This window comes from Gastrolobium bilobum, unplaced genomic scaffold (genome assembly GCF_033153095.1).
Source record: "Gastrolobium bilobum isolate Gb01-03AN ecotype WA unplaced genomic scaffold, APGP_CSIRO_Gbil_v1 utg11290, whole genome shotgun sequence".
Classification (NCBI taxonomy): Eukaryota; Viridiplantae; Streptophyta; class Magnoliopsida; order Fabales; family Fabaceae; genus Gastrolobium; species Gastrolobium bilobum.
Genome location: NW_026899780.1, coordinates 36492 through 58108, shown reverse-complemented (window position 1 = coordinate 58108; position 21617 = coordinate 36492). Strand labels below are relative to the sequence as shown.

The 21617-nt window shown below is 33.5% G+C and overlaps 1 protein-coding gene across 1 annotated transcript; it reads right to left on the bottom strand.

The window, feature by feature from the left end:
• Window positions 1–2605: 2605 nt before the first annotated feature.
• Window positions 2606–5077, bottom strand: LOC133293477 (cyclic dof factor 1-like). The gene is made up of 2 exons (XM_061492060.1): window positions 4994–5077; window positions 2606–3940 (listed from the first exon to the last, which is right to left on the bottom strand). Exons 1-2 carry the CDS (start codon window positions 5075–5077, stop codon window positions 2606–2608), a joined length of 1419 nt encoding a protein of 472 aa, XP_061348044.1.
• Window positions 5078–21617: the final 16540 nt, after the last annotated feature.

The window sequence follows — 21617 nt, the reverse complement described above, 5'->3', positions numbered from 1 at the left end:
TTGTATCACTGTTGAACGACCATTGGTACTAAAGAGCAGCGGCCTCTTCCATTTTCATCTCCACTAGCTGCACTTTCAGATGATCAGGTACCGGTTGTAGGCAAAAATACACTTTTGTTTTGAAGACCCAGTTGTTCGGATCTTGGCCATTAAAGATTAGGATTTCCATCCTCACGTACTTGCATAACATCAACTAATTCCGATTCTCCATTGTTACATTCGTCTCAGAAACACGAATCGGTGAAGGTTGTGATACTTGAGGCATTGTCACCAACTCATGAAGGCATGCTTCGATTGCTGCAATTCGAGCATCTGGCGAATCGATGATGTGCTCGAAACGTTTATGCACTTCAAGACGACGAGACACAAACTCCTCGGCCAAATCTTGAACCCTCATGATGATGGAGCTCAAGTAAATGAAAGCACCAGTTGATACGTGATAGTATCGAGAAAGAAATTCTTTGTTCATCAGATATGAGAATCGCATCTTCCAATTTCTCTATATATGATCTGTTCTGCTAACCCACCTACCTCTAGAGTAACACCCTTAACTACAAAGTAACAAACCCTAACAACCTAACCAATCAGCTAACCAACTATTATTTACACACGTGTAAGAATATTACAATTACTAAACACCACAATAGTTTTTTGACCAAGCTGGTTCACGTCTCTTCCTTGCTACTCTTTTACTCGTAACATAGAACTTGGGTGATATGTGAAAAAAATCCACGAAGGAAACACTTAATATTACTGATATTTCTTAAACAAGTGAACCATTGAGAAACAAAAACTCATAATGCATGACCCCTAATTAGTAATTATTAGTGTAGTAATCAAAATTCGCATTGGTATGTGTGAATCATTATTATCATTTCTTAGACACTTGAACCCTTAGTTACTAGTGTAGTAATTGCAAATCCGACAAGTCCGTCCTCACTAGTAAGAGATGTAAACCAATAAGATGAGTTCACTAATGGTGGTGGGCATATAAACCCGCATTCTACTCCTGGTGGGTGGTGAAGAGCAACATTACAATTTTTTTTTTTTTTTTTGGCATAGGGCACCATGAAATAGGAGATGATGAAAAAAAATTATGTAGTCGGTACTAGACTTGCTAGTGGCGAATAACCTGCCCAATTTGCTCATAAGCTAAGTGGGCTTGTACTAGAAAACAAGAAACCTTGGCTTAGTGAAATACTTGAGAAAGCGCATTCCACTTAGGGCTGCTTCCATGGTTGTCATGGGTCATGAATAAATTGATGGGAAAATTTGTGTCATTTTACTCTCACAAAGAGGTTGGATTCACACCTTTATTTTTTTGTCCATTCTCTCTTACATGATTTATCTTTTTCTTTCACTTAAAATGACACAACTTTAACACACATTTTTCCCTAAATTGATATATGAAATGACCATCAAGACCCAAAAATTTATTCAGCATTGGAGGCAATGCAGGCCGAATGAATTTTTGTGATCACAAAAGAAGGCCCATCATGATGGATGAACATGGACTGGTCTGCATCGGATTGCTGATAACCAAGCTGGAGAACTTATGTGGATTTGAAAATTCTTTATTTAATGAGTTTCAACCATTCTTTTGACGTGAGTCTTAAAAGCAAGATATTCCGTAGGTTGTGTTACCAAAAAAACATATACCTCCCTACTTGTTTAGTGAGGGGATCTTTTCATAGTAAAAAGTAGGTCCTCAGAGGAAGGCTTTTATTAAGACAGATACAATCTTTGGTTAAGTAAATAAGATTAATGGCACCAAGATTGAATAAAGTGATAAAGTAAAAGCACTTGCAATGAAAGACTCAATCTTTTGCCTGGTTAGAACTGAACTTCAAAGCATTTCCAATTATGACTTGATCCTTGTTAGACAATTAAAAGATAAAGAAAAAGGAAAGTAGGGTACTGTTTCCCTAAAGAAAAAGGATATGACTTGACCAGCGTAAAAGTATAAGTTTTTATATGATCAAACGTGAGAGACTATAATTCCCATGACTTTCCCCCTTCCTGATATTGCTTTCCAATGAAATAAAAAAAAAAGAGACAGCTGTTTACAAACTTTTTTTACAATTACACTAATGTAGGACCGATCCTACATAGTGTAGTTTGTAAACAAAAAAGTTTGTAAATATAACCTGTCCCGAAAAAAAATGTTTCAACTTTTTTCGGTAGTTCTATTTCCTTGAATTAGAAAAGGAATCAAAATCAAAAACCAACTCATAGGTGCCTTATGAAACTAATCTTAAATTTCTAAAAGGAGAATTGAATCATGAACTCAAGCATGTTCTCAAACCAATAGACGGGGGCAACATACAGTAATAACATCCTTTACTTTCTATTACACTCCCTTAAATGAGGAGTGTTGCAGTAAAATAATCACTATCAATTTATCGTTTACTATGGCAACATCAAATTTCAAAGAGCATAGCTCAATAAAGATTGAATTACACCATTAAAATGAAATCATACAATAGATTCCACAAAGTAAAACTACCTTTGAAACTGATTTTCTGCAAGAGAAACAATAAGCAAGCAATATGCACTAGTTTATTTGACTGAAAAAGTCAACAGAAAATTCGAGGCTAGAAATTCATTATATGATCTCCTGTATTGCATGAGTACGGGAAATAGCTGCTGGGTTGGCTTCCAAGTTTTGAGAGGCACCCAATAAAGGGTCTTTTCCTTCTCCTTCAGGTTCTAATGTTTCCAAGATAACACCATTTGATACAGATTGCTGCTGCTTATGAGGCTTGATAGCTAATGTAGCACATATAGCACTTTTTGAGGCCTCATTTGGGTCATCAATTCTAATGGTCTTTGGAAATAAAACACAATTCTCTGATTTCTCTTCATATGTTAAAACTGTATCTCTAGTGTGTTTGCCCAGGGTTGGAGAGCCATTGCCTGAACAGCAACTGTTACTAGTGGAGGAAGAAGGTGAAAGGCAAGCATTGGATCCTATTGATGCTGTCCCAGTTCCAGCAGCCCAAAGAGGTGTTCCACTCAAGTATGATGTTGATACAAGTTGCAAAGGAATGCTTGGTGGACAAATGCCTGGAATTCCCACCATTGGTGTGGTACACCATTGCATTGCAGTGGGACCATTGCTATATGGGTTACACATGGATGCTGAAGATTGATGAACAGTTGTCATGGAAGCAACATTATTCCAACCTGGATTCCAAGGTAATACCCATGGAGGAACTGGGTAACACTGCAACAAATTTGATGTGTTGTTATGTTCTGATAATTCATTTCCTTGAGTACAAGTATTTGTCACAGAAGATCCACATAAGGATGGTTCCTCTCCATTTTCTACACAACTGGTAGGAGTTGTTGCATCAACACTTCTTTTCTGGTCTCTAAGATTAAGCATTGATTCACAGAGAGGGGTATCTGGACCAAATTTCAATACAGTCCCATTATCTGTCAAAGACATGAAAGAAGCTGAGGATTCTAGACCTGAGATATGTTGGTGACCAGATGAGTCTGTTGATGTTGGAATCCCATCAGAGGTTACTATAATGTGCTGGTATTGAGAGGCTAGGTGCTTATTCTTCCTCCTCCCAGCACCTATGGGAACATTTCTCATTGTTCCACCAGCAGTCCAATACCTTTGGCAGTTCTTGCAGAAATGCCTAGGTTGATTAACATTATAGTTGTTGAAATAACAAAACTTGGTGTCCAAACTGTTGCATCGTGGACACTGAAGAATCTTGTCTGGTTTCTTTAAGATTTTATCTTGATCTGTACTACCAGACTTCATATTATCTTCCACAGGCTTGGGATTTACTATTAGCTCATTTTCCTGCACATTATGTTGGGGCTCTTGTTTACTATCCCTTAAATCAGAAGAATTCTCTTGTTGCTCAGAGTTTTCTGCACAAGGTATTTCCACTTGTGTTTTCTTTATGCTGCTGCAAGCATCCTAAAATTTAAACCACAATCAATGATAAATCAAGCAGAATAAAAAAAACATACCAGAAGAATTGACAAAGAAACAAAAGCAAGGTACACAATTTTCATGTTATATTCATTTTCCATCATGTACTACAAAATACCCCATAGCTGGTAATCACTATAACTTTAATACCTTTGATAATTCAACTATTACACGCATTTACATTAAGACGCATCTATTTCGTAAGTCCTGATCCTTACTTCTTTTGGATAACCATGTCCTGTCTTACATATATAAATATAAAGTACCTATGTCTCAATTTCAGCTTATCTCATTATCACTCAATATGAGCATAACCTCTATATATCATATCCATGAAAAATAAATATATCTACTATTGACCAAGCATTCAACTGAATACATATACTTGAATTGCTAGACAGTAAGACTATTATTAAAAATGGGCCATCAAAGATATTATTGTCTATGAATGTCACTAATACTATGAAGAGGTCCAAATCCTTTGGAACATATCAAGCCAAGAGATATATAGAAGGGATTACAAGATCCAATCTGAAAATCAATCTCGGTTGTAAAAAGTTTCTGGTCTTCAGATGAAACAGCCATCTTCCATCACAATTAAAAAAAATGCTCCAATTCAAAATGAAACAAGTTCAATGTTTTATTTCATCAGTGCAACTTGCTTCCACTAAAAACCGCCTTTGTTTACATGAATCTGAAGTCTGAAGAACATGAGACACACATACACACAAATATTCTTAATCATGCCATCCTCGTATATGTTAGCAGAAGTTACAAAACCTCTATTATTAAGAAACAACAATACCCTTTAAATTTCAGATCGTTTTGAAGCTTGAAATGAACTCTGATAGCCACCCAGAACATAATAAAAGTTCTTAAAAACCCCCCATAAATATTTAAATAAAATAAAAATCCAGAATTTACGTCCCACCCAATTACATAATCAATGATTAATAACAACATAGGATAATGAAAAAACATGATTTTTGAAGAAAGGAGCTTAAATGGTTATTGTCGGCTATATCTAAAAGTATGTACCACGGTTCCAGAGTTGGCCGGAATCTGATATTCCGGTAACGGAATCTTCCTGCCAAATAGCCTGATACCTTCAGTCTCAGACATGATGTTGATGTTGGTGTTGAACACTCTGAAACTAAGCACCTCAAACACCCATTACATAGAACAGAAACAGAGGAAGAATCAAATATATGAATGAGAAAAAGAGAAGACTTTTTTTTTTCTTTTTCACTCTGAAGACAACTTTTCAAGGATAGACATACTTCACACTTGCACTAAAAACCTTTCTCAACGAAAGGTCCCTTGCAAAAAGCACAAAGAACGTGAGGCATCAAAGAACACTGCATTAACATTTTTCCCCCCCTTACGTTAAAAAAGAAATATTCTTCTTTTCTACTTCTCTTTCCCTTTTCAATTTACAAAGTATTTTTCTTTTTAAAAAATTACTATTTTATTTATTGTAAAAGTATTACTTTTTTTTCTTTGCCTTTTGGTTTACGATCAAACATGGGACCCTACACATTGATTAAATTCTTTCCTATCATTTTGGTTTCCTTTTTCTTAAGAATAAAATTTTTAATATTAAAATCAATAATAAATTAGCTACATATAATCATATATTTTCAGAAGTCTCTTAAAAGACATAAAATTGTGTTATTATAGTCAAAATTAATGTATTTTATGGTAAGAAAAAACATAAATCATGATAGAAAAAAGTAATTTTTTTAAATTAAATAGAAAATAAAAAATACTAGTTTTAACCAATATTATAAAAACTAAATCGATGCAACCGAATTGACCAGAAAATTGATGAATGAGTCATATAATCAGTCCGATTTTCATATTGGATCGGCCATGTAAGAGAACCGGCACGACTCAACTAAATTTTGTAAACATCAATGACCCCATTTGTTCAATCGGTGACCGATCTGGTTCATACAAAAAATAAAAAACTAATTTGTTCTTAATGTCTTTCTTTTCTTTTTTTTCATTCTCACACAAAAGTGATTTATTTTCTTTTTAGATATTTGAGTGATCTGTTCCTTATTGACTTACATAGGTTATGTCCTACAACACTAATATTATCTTGGTTATGCAATATACATGAAATTTTGATTTAATTTATAGTTAGAGATGTTGTCTACTGAATTTAAAACATCAGTATCACAAGTATTATATGTTTTTTTTGGTAAACCAAGTATTATATATTTGATTGATCTTTTGTTGGACAATGATGTGTATTTATTGCTTTTCATATTAAAATATTTGAAATTAATATCATTTTTTTATAGGTATGTGAGGATATTAATAGTTTTTTTATATGATTTACATGTATTTATTAGGTCATACAATTGAACCGGTTCATATTTAATAACATTGATATTTTTTCCTTTTTAGAAATTAAGATTATTAAATAAATTTCTGAACTTTTATAAGAAAGTTTAACAACATATATTGTAAAAACAACTTTAGTATTTTCTAATCTGATTCATTCACTAGTGTAGTGTTTATTGATATTAACATGAGAAGTTGTTGATAATTTATTAAATGAATTAATATTTTTCATATTATAAGATATACTTTTATATCTTATATATAAATTAAAATATATAAAATTCATATTTTTTTTTCTCTCTTTTTCTATATAATCCCATATAGATCTATGTTTATCTCTCGAGAAATATTAATCCATTTATTACAAGTATAATAATTGATTAGCATATTAGGAAAAGGGAAATTGGACCAAAGAGGATGGAAAAAAGAGTAAGGTCTGGGGTGGAGACACGTGGCAGATGAGTCAGAGAAGAATGAATCATATAAAGCGGCATTAGATGTCGATCGACTGAGAAAGAGAAAAAGGAAAATAAAAATAATAAATGATATAATACCAATACCATTGCCGACTAGACAAGGCACAAGCTTTTTAAGCCGACTTCAATGTTCTTGACACGCTGGTTTTACTACAAAAGCAGAGAATGTATTCTCTCGTATCAAATTTTCAAATCACAAATTTTATGTCAATTTGATAGATTTTTATAAATTTCGCATAAAAAAGATCTATTCCGATATGATGGTCCAAATCCTTGCTCCTTTTTACCTTTTTTCAATATATCTTTCTTAAGAGAAGGGTCCAAATTCAAGGATTAAGTGAATATATTTTAATTAATTCTCATACTGAATTAACCATTTATATTTTTGTTAAATTAATTTACTCATTAATTTTTTATTTTTTATTTGATAACAATTTACTCATTAATTTGGATATTAGGTATAGATAATAGTTTTTTCGGTAATGGTTTTGACAACATAATTGCGTAAGTTTTTTTAATTAGACAACAAAGTTTTGTCTGATATATTAACAGTTTTTTGTTATAATTAGGGAGTTGATTTTCTCATGTGCTAATTAACATGACTATGTCATGTGGGGTAATCTTAATCATACATGGGTGAGTTAATGGTGATAAGGGAGGAGAGAAAAAAAATATAAGAATAAAAAGTTACACAATCATTACCGTTGATTTAATTATTAATGGTTAATATTCTTCCATGCATCAAAATCAAAAGTTATCAATTGTCACTTTCGATAATATTTTTTATTTTTTTAATACATTGAGAAATTAAACTCATACCTTATTACATAACATAACTACTCACACCCCTCAGTATTAGACTAACCGTACTGGCTTAATAATATTTTTAAAGGTAGCAAATAAATCATTGATTGAACAAAATGATATGATAACTATATGTTTATATTAATTAAAGACAAATAATTATATGTTTGACAAAAGACATAAAGTGGCTATCTACCCGATTATTTCCCAGCCACAGAACTTCAATAAATTATGATACATTAGGGGCTTTTTTGTTCGAATAAAATCCAGATAAAGTTGATCAGGTATTTATAGTATTATTATTCATATAATATATGTATTTTATTAATGAAAACTTTTAAATGAAATATGAGATAGGTTAATATAAGTAATATACATGTTGTAACTTTATTAAAAAAAATAAAATCACAAACAAGCTTAAACAACGGACGTACGTTTTATTCATGTAAATAAAAAGTGAAAGTTTAGGCTTAGGTTATTTGTTTTTGCTAATAATTTTTTATATCATCTGATCTAAGTATTTTTATAATTTTTTTTAAGAATTATACCATGTCATGACTTTATAACGAGTCGATTTCCACCTCTATGAATTTTTTTTTTTTATCCTTGTAAACTTTAAGCCATTTAGAAATTTGTAAACTTTAAAAATGTTTCAATTATGTTTTAAATTTCGATCAGTATTCTAATGATTCCTATGCTCTTCTTATGTCAAGTGAGTATCTGTAAACTAACGCGACAAAAATATCATTTATCTGTTTTAAATTTTAGTTGATAATTATCTTGAAAAACCCTAACGACGTTTAAAAAAAAAAATGAGGCTAGATAAAAAAAAGAAAAAGCAATTCACCCGAATTTAGTTTAGTATAAAAAAGTCAACACTAAGCATGGGTATCAACTTAAAACTTGAAGCTTTATTGCTTATATAATCATATCTAATTCAAATCGAATTAGTTGAGTAATCCATGAATCAATAATATATATATATATATATATATATATATATATATATATATATATATATATATATATATATCATTTCTATGATATATATATAAAACGATATCATAAGTCTCATACAAATGGATGATATGGGTTGGTTCCAAAAACTCAAGGTACCAGTGGTAGTGGGTCGAGAAAATAGTGGGTTTGGTGCAAAAGAAGGCCCGTGAGCAATTTGGGTTCATTCACTGTTGCATATGGAAAATGTTGGATAGGACAAAATAAATTAAAGATTTGTGTTTTTTTTTTTTTTTTTTTGGAGAATAATTAAAGATTTGTGTTGTTATCTCCTTTTAGTCATTTAATAGGCGACTTTTTGTTTCAAAAAGATTTTCTCATGTTTTAAAGTTTGAAACCCACTTTGAGTAATTTCATTTAAATTGATTATATGTTTGATACGTATGAGTATTTTTGTTGTAAGCAGCTATTAATTGACAGCATTTTGATCTTATAAAAATGGGGATAAATTAAACTTTTCCCTCGTCGTTTCACTCTTTCAAATAACTCCCTCATATAACCCCAAGCTTTAATTTAAGTTGAAAACGTCAAGTGTTCAGTTAATTTTAATGGAAATTTAATATTTTCTCAACCTACCATGTTGTTTTAAAATTATTTTATTGATTAACTTTAACCATTATTTAGAATTTTTTTAATTATTAAGTAACATTAATAATGAAAATTTATATTTTGTAGCATTTGACAAATTATTAATTATGTAGTCATATTAATTAATAATATTAATTATGACCAATTATTATTTCATTGTAACGGGCTTTGAAATGTATCGCATTTAATGAGTTGGGCTACTCAAATATTGCCAATATTAAGAGACATCTCTTGTTTAATATAACTTGTCCATTTGTCCCATTAATATAGACTTCCAAATTTTGTATTAGAAAGTGAGCATTAACTCAAAAGAACAAGAAGATAGATGCAGGTTTAATATGACATATGGACCATACGTTTCCGGCCATTAGTACTGATAATTAAGATATATGGTTTTCAAATTTAACTATTTTGTGGTCCACCATTTTTTCTATTTCAACATGTCCTCCGTTTGCATGCTTTTTACCCACGTGCAAGGGGTATTTTAATTTTATTGACTTTGTTTATCAAAAGCTTCAATATTATGCTAGCAATAGTGGTCCACCTAATTGGTTGAATATTTATCGAATGTTACCTGTATATGGTTTAGATAATTGTGATGTCCGCAATTAGATTTGTTAGGAATATAATACAAAATAATTCATGTTCCTTTTACCAAACATTTTTTTTTTTTGGTGAACTCTTTTACCTAACAACTTTAATTTTATAGAGAGATGGTTCATGACATTATATCAAAGTCTCTAACCAAATAGTGTAGAGTTCTATCCTTAATTACCCTCAAAAAAAATTAAAATATTACACTTTTAAAAATTAATTATGAATTGATAGCAGTTTAGAAACTATTTTCGGATCTATTGCAGTCATTTACGCCCAAGTTTTAGACGGGAATTATAGGAGATTCACGCCCGAAGTAGGCGTGACAATTCACGCTCAAGCCAGGCGTGAATTGCTTGGCCTATAAAAACCCCAAAAATTCCATTTTTTCATCTCACACCTTCTCTCTAACTTCTCTCTAAAGTTGCTCTGCCTTCTCTCTAGATTATTTGTGGAGCATTTTGCGAGGCGAAGCCCTGTCGAACAAGTAAATCTTAATATCTGTTTTATCAAATTGTTAATTATAATATGATACATGTTATAATAGTAATTTAGGGTGTTGCACATATAACTGTTATTATAGTGATCTAGGAATATGTTAAAGTAGTGTCTTAAACCCTAAGAATATAATAGTGAGTTAGGAATATAATAATGACTGTGATACAATAGTGACTGTGGAATATATTAGTGACATAGAAATATTGTACACATTTAATTAAATATTTGTTTGTAGGTAATATAATTTAATATTTTTGTTAACACATGTAAATTGCCATTTTTTTGTAACAAATGTAATTTAATATTTTTTGTAACACAAGTAATTAAAAAAAATTTAACACATGTAAATTAATATTTTTTGCCAACACATGTAATTAGTTAATTTTTGTAATACATGTAATTAATGTAATGACTTTTGAATATATTAATGATACCAATTAATTTATTATTATGTATAGTACACTATAATAGCTGACTCGTCATCGTCGGAGTCACCTCGGTCTACATTTGATACTGAGGCTTAGGCCGAGCCTTCGGATCCCAAGACCCATGTGCTTCTAGGACCATACAGGTGGGACGTACTTGGGAGGCGCACGCAGCGCACACACGTTTCACAGGTTGTGTGGAACGAGGAGAAGTGTCGCCAGTGCAAGACTAGACGCGATGTTATCAAGGGGGGCCCATCTCCTGATGCTATTCCTGATGTCGTGGCAGACTACCTGCAGCAGGCTGGCTTCCTACATGTCGTCCGCATGCAGCATATTCAGGTACGCATATAAGAAAGTACTGGTTATGTGACTTTTAATTTAATAATAAATGTTATAAACTAAGTGTATGCTTAAGCAAGTTTATTTTGATAATAAATGTCTGCATTTATTTCAGATTGATCGCATGCTGATCAGTGCTCTGATGGAGAGGTGGAGACCAGAGACACGTACGTTCCACATGACGCGACGTTATCATGTTCCTGGACATGAGACTCCCCCAAAACATTATATTCCAGGATTTGAGTTTCAGGAATACCACATTCATCATCGTTGTCTGAAGCGCTAGCATCCTCAGCAAGAAGTTGATCTTCCATTGCAATATTTTCATCATCGTCATCCTCACCATCATCTTCCATAACCCAGGTAGGGTCATTCTCTCCTTCCTCATACAGATTACCAACTGGAGCAGCAGATGATGATGCATTATGTGCAAAATTTAAATCAACTGACCTTACAGGTATAGCAACATCCTCTATTTCGGCAATATCCGCGTATAACTCTAAAAAATCTTTTCTTGACTGGTTGAAAAACTCTCCGATTACCATTTCTACGTCTTCATCGTCAACAACTTGCATACTAATGTATTGTGATTCACACCATATTCTTGCAGTGACCATATTGATAGATTGTTTACCTTCAAGCGCTAGCTTTTGACGAATTTTTTGATGTACTTCGCTAATTGTTGAGTTTCGCATGATACGTGTTGGCTTTTTCTCGCCTTCAAAAATGACACCACGTCGACCTTCCATTTTCCTACCATTATAATATAAAACAACACGAACAAAATCAGAATGTGAATTCATTCTTAACTATATTAATAAAGAAAAACACAAAACAGAGTATGCATATAAACAAGTGAGATTGTATCGAAGACTAAGAGGTTAGGATGAAGAGTTGTGATGAATGTGGAGATGAGAGGTGTTTATATAGGAAAAATAGGTGGCATTCACGTCAAAAGTGGGCTGGAAAGGGGGCTGACTCACGCCTAGTGTTGGGTTTGCTCTTTTACTAAAGCCCAAATGGGTTATTAGTATGAGAAGAGCCCAAGGAACCTAGAGCCCAATGAGCTAGGGTTTCTTGGAACCCATATAAATAGTACCTCTTAAGTCATCAGCCGCGGAGAGGTCTTTTTTGTGAGAAAGAGACAAGCTCAGAATCTAATCAGTGCCCACACACTTCCCATTCCTCCTCGAGAGATAGTTTGGAAGATCTGCCACAGTCCAGCTTCAAGGAGGTTGTTCGTGTTGCGGCGCTGAGGTGAGCTGTTCGTGAGGAGGAATCCTACAAGGGAAGATTCTACACGAGACCTGCGCACCGAGAGGTAATTGTGAAACAAGGATGATTCGGTAAGCATACCAATGTACTAGGTCCTAAATCGCTTCCGCATAAATCTAAGATTTCCTACAATTGGTATCAGAGTCTTGGCTGTACATTGGTATGTGAATCTAATTTCACTATTCATGTAATTAGTTTTGCTTCTTGAAATGTGGCACCTAGGGTTCAAGGATTATGGTATGAATCTAGCATGTGTATTTTATAATTCATTTTCATAAAAGTTTAAATTTTAATCGGTAAAAATGCTTTAATCCATGGTTAGGGTCTCTCGTGTATTTCTCGATTTGTAACAAGGAGGCTAATCCCATATGATTAGGTTTCCTCCTTGCTGTTTTTGTTTATTTTTGGAATTTCTGTGTCTTTTTTTCAATATTTTGTAAAAGTTCAAGATCGAGAAATCGCGAGGAAGATGCACAGTCAGCATTGTCGGAGACTTTTCGAGGACTTACCGATCTCGGAATGGGGCGATCTATATATGGTTGGAAAGAGGACGGAATGAAGAACGCAACGGTGGGTGGATCACCGCCATCAGAGACTCCACGCTCAACCACGCGCCTCCACAAGAGGCTGAGAGTGGCCGCCACTCTTCGGCAAAGAATGAGAGAGTGAGGGAGCGTCCGGCCACCTTTTTGGGTGGTTCCGGCGGCGGTGCACTCGTCTCTATGTGGAGGTCCTTCCCCTGGAGTTTCGGCCTGATTTGACTTCGGGTGACGGCGCGACAGACCTGACGGCTAGGGTTCCTCTTATGCGTCCTAGGGTTTCTCGCCAAAGGATTGGGTCTTTGGGCTTTTGGGCCAATGGAAACCCTAAAGGGGCTTGAGACAGATACTATGGGCTAGGCGAAAGTCGAATTCCAAAGTTGTATTATTCAATTTAATTTTATTTTATTTTCTTTAAAATAGGAAGGTCATGGATTAAAGTAATTATGATTTATTATTTAATGCTTTTATTGATTGATATAAATTATATGATTGATAACATGCTTTATTGCGATAACATGCCATATAGAATAGGTGGTGCCATATTGTTGCATAACTTGTATGATTGCATGAGCATAATAGCTATTATGTCTTCAGCGACTAGTATGATAGTTATCATGGGATTATTTTGATTTTAAATCATCCTAAGAAATTAATTAATAATTATTATGATTTTTATTAAAAATCTAGATTAATAATTGAATTAATTAATTTTGGATAATTAACATCAAGAAAAATAATCGTTATGGAAATTATTTTGATTTCAAATTATCCTCATAAATGATAATTATTCTGATTGTTGCAATCTAGATTAATAATTAAGTCAACTATTTGGATGATTTAAATCTAGAAAAATAATTAGAGAAAATTTCCTAAGAGAATTCTTTTATTTTGCGAGTAATTTGTGGGTTTTCTGAAATGGTCATGGAATAACACACGCTGCATACAACATTCATGTATCATGATTGTTTGGAGCACACCCTGACGTAAAGTGACCGGATTTCAGGACCTTAATGCTTTCAAAATTATGTTAAGCTTAGTGCATGTTTATCGGCGCTCTTACTTATATAGTTTTTGAAATCAAACAAAGGATACTCTCAATTAAATAATTCTTGGAAATTAGAAAATGTTGCTTATGTTGAATGGAAGGAGGTTTAAATTAAGAGATTAATTTAACCTTCAAGTGCATTATAGGACCATTAATAAAATAATCATGTGAAGTCCCATCGAATAAGCATGATTGGATTTTATTAGATTGGACTTAAATATCTCTGGGAGGAGATTTAAATTAAGAAATTAATTTAACCTCCAGGCGCATTGTGGGCCTATCAATAAAATAATCATGTGAGGCCCCAACGGATAAGCATGATTGGATTTTATTGGGCCTTAATAATTTCACAATTTTAATAAAGTATTGTACGACCCATCATCGATAATACTAAGTTATTAAAGATAATTTTGAAATTAAACAATGAATTCGACAGGGCTTATGAAAATTCTCAAACAAAAATGTTGAACGGGTGAAGGTTTTAAAAATTAATTAATTTTAAAACCTGAGGGCTCCATTTGTGGGTTTATTAGTGAAATGGTTATCGCTGAAGCCCCATCGGATAAGGATAATCAGATTTCACTAGATTAAATCTTAATAATTTTAAAATTTCAGTAAAGTATTGTACGGCCCATCGTCGGCAATGCTTAGACACTAAGGATAATTTTGAAATTAAACAATATTCAACTTTGGTAAAATTGTTAACCCTCCCATCGAGGCTCTGGCAATGGCACTGAAGGCCCAAATAACAATTTTGGTTTTTACAAGTGACTTGCCCATCGTAAGCTTTGTAAAGATAAACTGAAGGATTGTTAACAATAAACAAGAGTAGTTATGAGAATCTACTCGCACTTCGTTTGTTTATTGCATTATTTGTTTGTAATTGTGTGCTTTATATGTTTTTCAGAAAATATCTTAGAAATGATTTTGAGTCGAAAACCTCTAGATGGTACCAACTATGAATAAGTGAAAAGCAAATTTTTTGATATTGTTCTAAAACATGAAAGCTAAAATTTGTTCTGACAATGCGAGGGCCATAGCAACCTGCAGAGGATGTGTCTTAGGAAACTAAGATGCATTTCTCAGATTAGGAAAGGGCAAATATGGTAGTTCGCTGCTATATTATTGTCAGTCTTTCCAAATACTTGCAGAAGCAAGTGTACATGATTAAGAGTGGAGTAGAAATACTTCAGACTCTTAATGACATGTTTGCTGCGCCTAGCAGCTCTGCTAGACAGAATGCAGTCGGTGCAGGTTTTGCTAAGAGTCTTGTTAAATCCAAAGGGAAACCCAAGGGTGGTAACAAGAACAAAATGACTTGGTTATCAGTTGTCAAACCAGTTGCTATGAAGAAGCCGCAAGGCAAGTTCTTCAAGTGCAGACTGAAAGGACACTGAAAGGAAAATTGCCCAGAGGTGATGAAAAGAACCAGACATGGGCATATCTAGGCCTGATCAGTGAATGAATTATTGATTCAGGAATCACTGATTATGTTTGTTACTCTTTGTAGTAGTTCAAACATGGCATACCTGTCAGCAATGGACATAGATATTTTAAGCTTGAAAATGGGAACTTGTGTCTGCATTTGCAGTAGGACAAGTTATTTATTAGACTATGGTTTTGGGTGACTGTTTGTTTGTTCCAGATTTCAAGAGGAATTCAATTATTGTTAGTTGTTTTGGTTAAAACATGGTTTGACAATGCAATTGATTCCTCAGTTACATTTCGAAGTTCATCTTCGTCTTGTTTTGTTCTGGTACATTGTTTAAATAGTCTTTATTACCTATGTCCTATACCCTTTTTAAATTTGTTATGTTGAATGGAAAGGATGATGAACAAGGATTTTCACCAAAGAAATAAAAGTTTCAAATGAAACATAACTTTGGCCTTTGTGATTGAGTCACATTATCTCAAGTAGAAAATATGTTTTAGTTAAAAGAGGGACTGAAAGTTCAATAATCTTTTAACTAACAGCTACATGTTAGTCCTATTTGGAAGGTAAAGTGGCCAAGCAATCCTACAAGGGCCAAAAAAGTTTGCGCAACTATTCAACTGGAACTGGTACATACTAATGTATGTGGACCAATTAGTGTTCAGACCAGAAGAGGTGATGAGTACTTCATTATATGAATGTTTACTCTGGATTTGGACAGATGAACCAAGTGCGCCATAAGTCTAAAGCTTTTGGGAATTCCAAGAGGTTTAGTCTGAGGCAGAAAAGCATGTAGGTGTTCAAATCAGAAACACTTTGGTCTGACTAAAATGTTGGCTACCTGTCTGGTAAGTTCAGGTCTTACCTGATTTAAGAGGGGATAGTTTTTGTAACTGTCAACTCTAAGAACGCGTTAGTTGAATGAAGTTGCAGTATGCAAAAATCAAACATTTCTAGACTTGGTGAAGATCATGTTCAGTTATTCATCTTTGCCAATGTTGTTCAAGGGAGATGCCTAAGAGAAGGAAATATATCTTCTTAACTTGGTTCCGTCAAAGTTTGTTGTAAAGACACCTAAGGAATTATGGAAAGGGTGCAAGCCCAGATCAAACCATATTCGGATTTAGGGTGCTGCGGCACACGTCCTACAACAGCAGTCAAATAAGATGGAATCTTGTATGGAAGAGTGCATATCTTTTGGCTACCCTAAGAGAACTAGGGATGATTTCTTATTTAGTCTTAAGGACAAGATAATCTAAGTGAGCACTCACATGATTTTCTTAAAGGAGGACTAGATAAGAAATTATAAGCTCTTAAGTTAGGTTATTCTTGATGAGATTTATCTCAGATCAAGAATTTCCAGAATCTCTAGAAGCTTCATCCACTATTCCCTTGATTGTTCAAGAGGGGATAAATATATCTCTAAGTGAACAAACAAGAGAACCATGATTGGAAATTCAACGTGATAATATATAAGTTAAACTAGTAGAAATATTAGTATCATATGTAAAGGAACAATATCAAGGATAAGCGGATCCTCAAGAAATTGAAGATCCATGATTTGACCCACTCTTTGTTTTACCTATAAATACACAAGGTCTAGTGCAGTACATTCGTAGTGGGAGAGAACCTTGTTAACTCTCAAGTTGTCTCTTGTTGAGTGATATTGATCCTACTAGTTACGATAATACACTAGAAGATGTTGTTGATCAAGTGTTGCTCAAGCTATGAACAATGAGATGAAATACTTGTATTTCAACTCTGTTCAGTCCTAGTAAAGACACCAAGAGGGGTAAAACCCACAAGGTGCATGTGGACATAAAAGGCAAAGAGAGGATGGACAGAAAGGTGAAAACCTTCAAAGCTAGCTTGGAGGCATTTTTTGCCAGACGCCATGCTTGAGTCTATCCAGATTCTCTTAGTTGCTATAAGTCTCAATTATGAGATTTCAATTTGGGAGTTGGATGTCAGGATATCTACATACAACAACCAAAAGGGTTTATAGCAAATGAGTAGGAACACACGGTATGCAAGTTGTGAAAGTGTATTTCATAGACTTAAGCAAGCATCCAGGTCTTGAAACATCAGTTTTGATCAGGTTATCAAAATTTTGATTTTGAGAGAACCTTGATGAATGATGTGTATTTGTATGTAAAGGATACAACGGAAGATAGTAGATTTTCTGGTACTTTATGTAGATGATATGCTCCTTATTAGAAACAATGTGGAGGTAATATCAAGCATAAAGAGTTGACTAAGTTAGTGTTTTGGTATGGAAGTACTGGGGAAGCCAATTATATTCTTGGTATAAAACTCTTATGAGGCCGGAAGAATAAGTTGTTGGCATCACCTCAGGCTACTTACATTGACAAAACTCTTGCCAAAATTCAACATGAGAATTCTAAGAAAAGAATTATAATTCTCAGATGTGGAATTCATCTTCCTAAGGAGTGACCAAAGACTTCTAAGAAGGAAGAATGCATGAGCAAGATATCTTATGCTTTGGCAAAGGTAGACTCACGCATATCATGTTGGGCGTTAAACCAGACATCTGTCACGTAGTGGGAGTAGTGAGATAGTACCATTTTGAACCTAGAGGAATACTAGATTATTGTTAAGCATGTACTCAAGTATCTTTGGAGAACGAGAGATTATATGCTGGTATATTCTAGTGGGAGTCTTGAAAAGCTGAGTTTTCAAAAATTCAGTTATTTCAAGTGGATATTGACTCAAAAAATCAACCTCGAGCTATAAGTTTTTCACTAAACTCAGATAGCATTAGAGGTGGATCTTGCAGACCCAGATACTAAGAGTTTGCCTGAACTTGTGTTCGAGAGGCATGTTACTTCTTTGGGTCTTAGGAGGATCCCAGACGTGCATTAAGCAAGTGGGAGTTATTGGTTTCATTGTGCTCTTGGAGTAAGACGATGAAACAATAAAATAATTTTCTGAATTTCATAAATAAGGTTTTATTTATTTATTTTGTGCACTATTTACAAACATAAAGGTCCGGATCAAATTGTGGAGTATATGATCATATGGATATGTTCATGGAGGACATGATCATAGGTTCTCACAATTGATGAATGGAGTCACAGCCATTAAATAAAGTAGGGCACTTTATTCAGGCTGCAATATTTTATGAAATGATTTTGTCCGAATCATTGTAAAATATTGGTGTGAATTAACATTCACATTGAAAGGATCAAGGAGAGATTTGATTAAGGTTGTTTTTCTGTCATAAGGTATCAAATCTCCAGTTAACTATAGTTATGTGATTGCTCTTAATCCTGAGTTTATTATAAATAGGTAATCAAATAGTTTTCATTCTTTGATTTACCAACGGGTGAAGTTCGATCTATTGACGGCCAATAACTCGGTATTTTGAGAGTGAGATTATTTGATTATCGGTATTTATGAGATAAACAACATGGAATTTGTAGGATATGTCCCCTTGATATGTTTCGGTACTTGGATATTAAAGACACTGGCCAGTGCATGTAATCCATCAGAGAAACTATCATAGTCAAGGGAATAAATAATTGATTGAGTTACATAAAACTTGTCAATCAATTATAGACATTCTACAAAGGGGCAATGCATATTCATGTTATAAGTGTTGTTAATCTTGGAGTTCAAGTTCGGGCTTTTAGTGGAGTAGCACCGAATTAGATAATCATTCGTTGATTATCAGGAGCCTTGATTAATAACAGATGGTAGATCCCCAAGCTAGCTTGAGACAAGGGATGGGGTATTTTTCGGATAGATGATGACTTATGGGTTACATGATCTTGGGTTTTACGACTCAAGTTTGTATCCAAAAGAGCAAGTGGGAGATTGTTGGGTTTGCTCTTTTACTAAAGCCCAAATGAGTTATTAGTATGAGAAGAGCCCAAGGAACCTAGAGCCCAATGAGCTAGGGTTTCTTGGAACCCATATAAATAGTACCTCTTAAGTCATCAGCCGCGGAGAGGTCTTTTTTGTGAGAAAGAGACAAGCTCAGAATCTAATCAGTGCCCACACACTTCCTATTCCTCCTCGAGAGATAGTTTGGAAGATCTGCCACAGTCCAGCTTCAAGGAGGTTGTTCGTGCTACGGCGCTGAGGTGAGCTGTTCGTGAGGAGGAATCCTACAAGGGAAGATTCTACACGAGACCTGCGCACCGAGAGGTAATTGTGAAACAAGGATGATTCGGTAAGCATACCAATGTACTAGGTCCTAAACCGCTTCCGCATAAATCTAAGATTTCCTACACCTAGATGGGGCTGGAATCTCCATTGATTCACGCCTTCATGGGGCGTGACTAATCACGCATATTTTGGGCGTGAATGACATGGAATTCACGCCTATCATGGGCGTGAATTGTCCCGCCCATTTTGGACGTGAATGACTGCAATAGATCCGAAAATAGTTTTCAAACTGCTACCAATTCATAATTAATTATTAAAAGTGTAATATTTTAATTTTTTTTGCCCAAGTGTAGAGTTCTATCCTTAATTACCCTATTTTTCATGTGATTCAGTGTAATAGTTATGTTGGACGAAATAAGCTTGAAGTCCTTCACGTGGTTTTAAAACAACTACCAGCCTAATTTGATTTGGAGCATTATAACTTTTTCTTCCAATAAGAAGTCAAATGAATTTCTTACTACACCTAGATATGTAAGTGTCTCAAAAGGGTAAAGCCCAATTAGCTGTTCAGTTTTTTTTCTCCAAGAAAGAAAAAATCTTGGTATCGGGAAGCATCTCAGGCTTATATAACTGGAAAGGCAATTTATTCATTGGTTATAAAGTACAAAAAGAAAGAAAATATGAATACCATTTCCTAATTAATTCATTGGTTAGTTCTATTGGCAACGCAAATTTCAAATATATAATCATTTAGAGTATGCACAGATCCTGTTTTCTCTCTTCATAAAGTAATTCCACTTAACGACTAAATTACTAATGAACACAAAATTACTAATGAACACAAAAAACAAGTCCCACTATCAAATATAAATTGGAGATTGAATAAGACTTTATTAGACAAGCTTGATTGGCTAAGTTTATGGTTCCATCAAGGTCTAACAATCAACATAATAAAAATTAATTACATTAAAAAAAACCCAAGTGATTCATGTTTTAATCGGTTAAACAGAATCATCTAATAAACAATGCCTTCAATTGACATTTTCTAGTGATATTAAAGGTTTGTTTCCGGAAACTAAGACATAATCATTTCTGGTTACTCTCAAATGGCCCTAGTGCTTGAATGAGGAGCATTACCTACTATCATTAACTATGTTTCAAATAATCTACAAGTAGTTTCTTTTGGTCCCATTTATGTGTTGCTAGGGCATTTATTAAATCTTATATAATGTTGTGTTTAACATAGCCATCATTGGACTGATGAGATATCTTAATTTAAATGGGTGTGACATATTAAATATTATTTATCATCATCAATTGTCAAAGTCTTTGTTTTAACTAACATGTACAAAAAACCAAAGTTTATGATGACTAATTACCTGCTCTCATTAACTAATTTGTAGTGCACTTGTTACAAGAATGCTCTACAAATGTGGACCAGTTGTCTCTTATGGCCATTACTATGTGCCAAGCATCTCAAATGAAAGCCACATTGCTTAACTTTGGCTCAATTAAGACCCTATAATATGTGAACATTGTGAAGAACTCAATAAATTAAGCGATAATGTGATATATATCTAATCATGGTTTTAGAAAGAGGCCACGTACACATGGAAACTTGTCTGCATATCATTTTTTAGTTAACTTCTAATCGTGCTTTCTCGATCAACAAGGTGATGAACTTCCACTTATATTGATTAATACATTTTTTAGTTAATTTCAACTTAAAAATTAGTAAAATTACGAATTTAAATTTATATCAATATAACTAACCACCTATTATATACTAGCTTTGCATCGTTTTAAACTTAATAAGGTAAACATATGTAAAAAATTAATGATTTTTTTTCTAAGAACAAAAAAGATATTATCTTTAATAAATTATATGAATACATTGTAATAAGGAGCACGAAACATATATAACTCAAGAAGCGTTATTAATATTCTCTATATAAATTAAATGGAAAAAATAAAATGTCATTAAGAAATTAGATGTGACGTTACGGTATGTAAAATTATTTATTTGAATGTTACACTAATTAGTTGATCTTATATTATATATTATGCGAAAAGTTATAAAAAAGTTTGTTTACTAATTATATTATGTATTAAGGATAGTATATTATAGCACACAATGTATT

What these genes read in the sequence shown, in the direction of transcription:
- LOC133293477 (XM_061492060.1), bottom strand. Translation starts at nt 5,077, where the DNA reads ATGTCTGAGACTGAAGGTATCAGGCTATTTGGCAGGAAGATTCCGTTA. An exon ending in CGGCCAACTCTGGAACCGTG is followed by an intron (nt 3,941 to 4,993) that starts GTACATACTTTT and finishes TTTAAATTTTAG; the next exon opens with GATGCTTGCAGCAGCATAAA.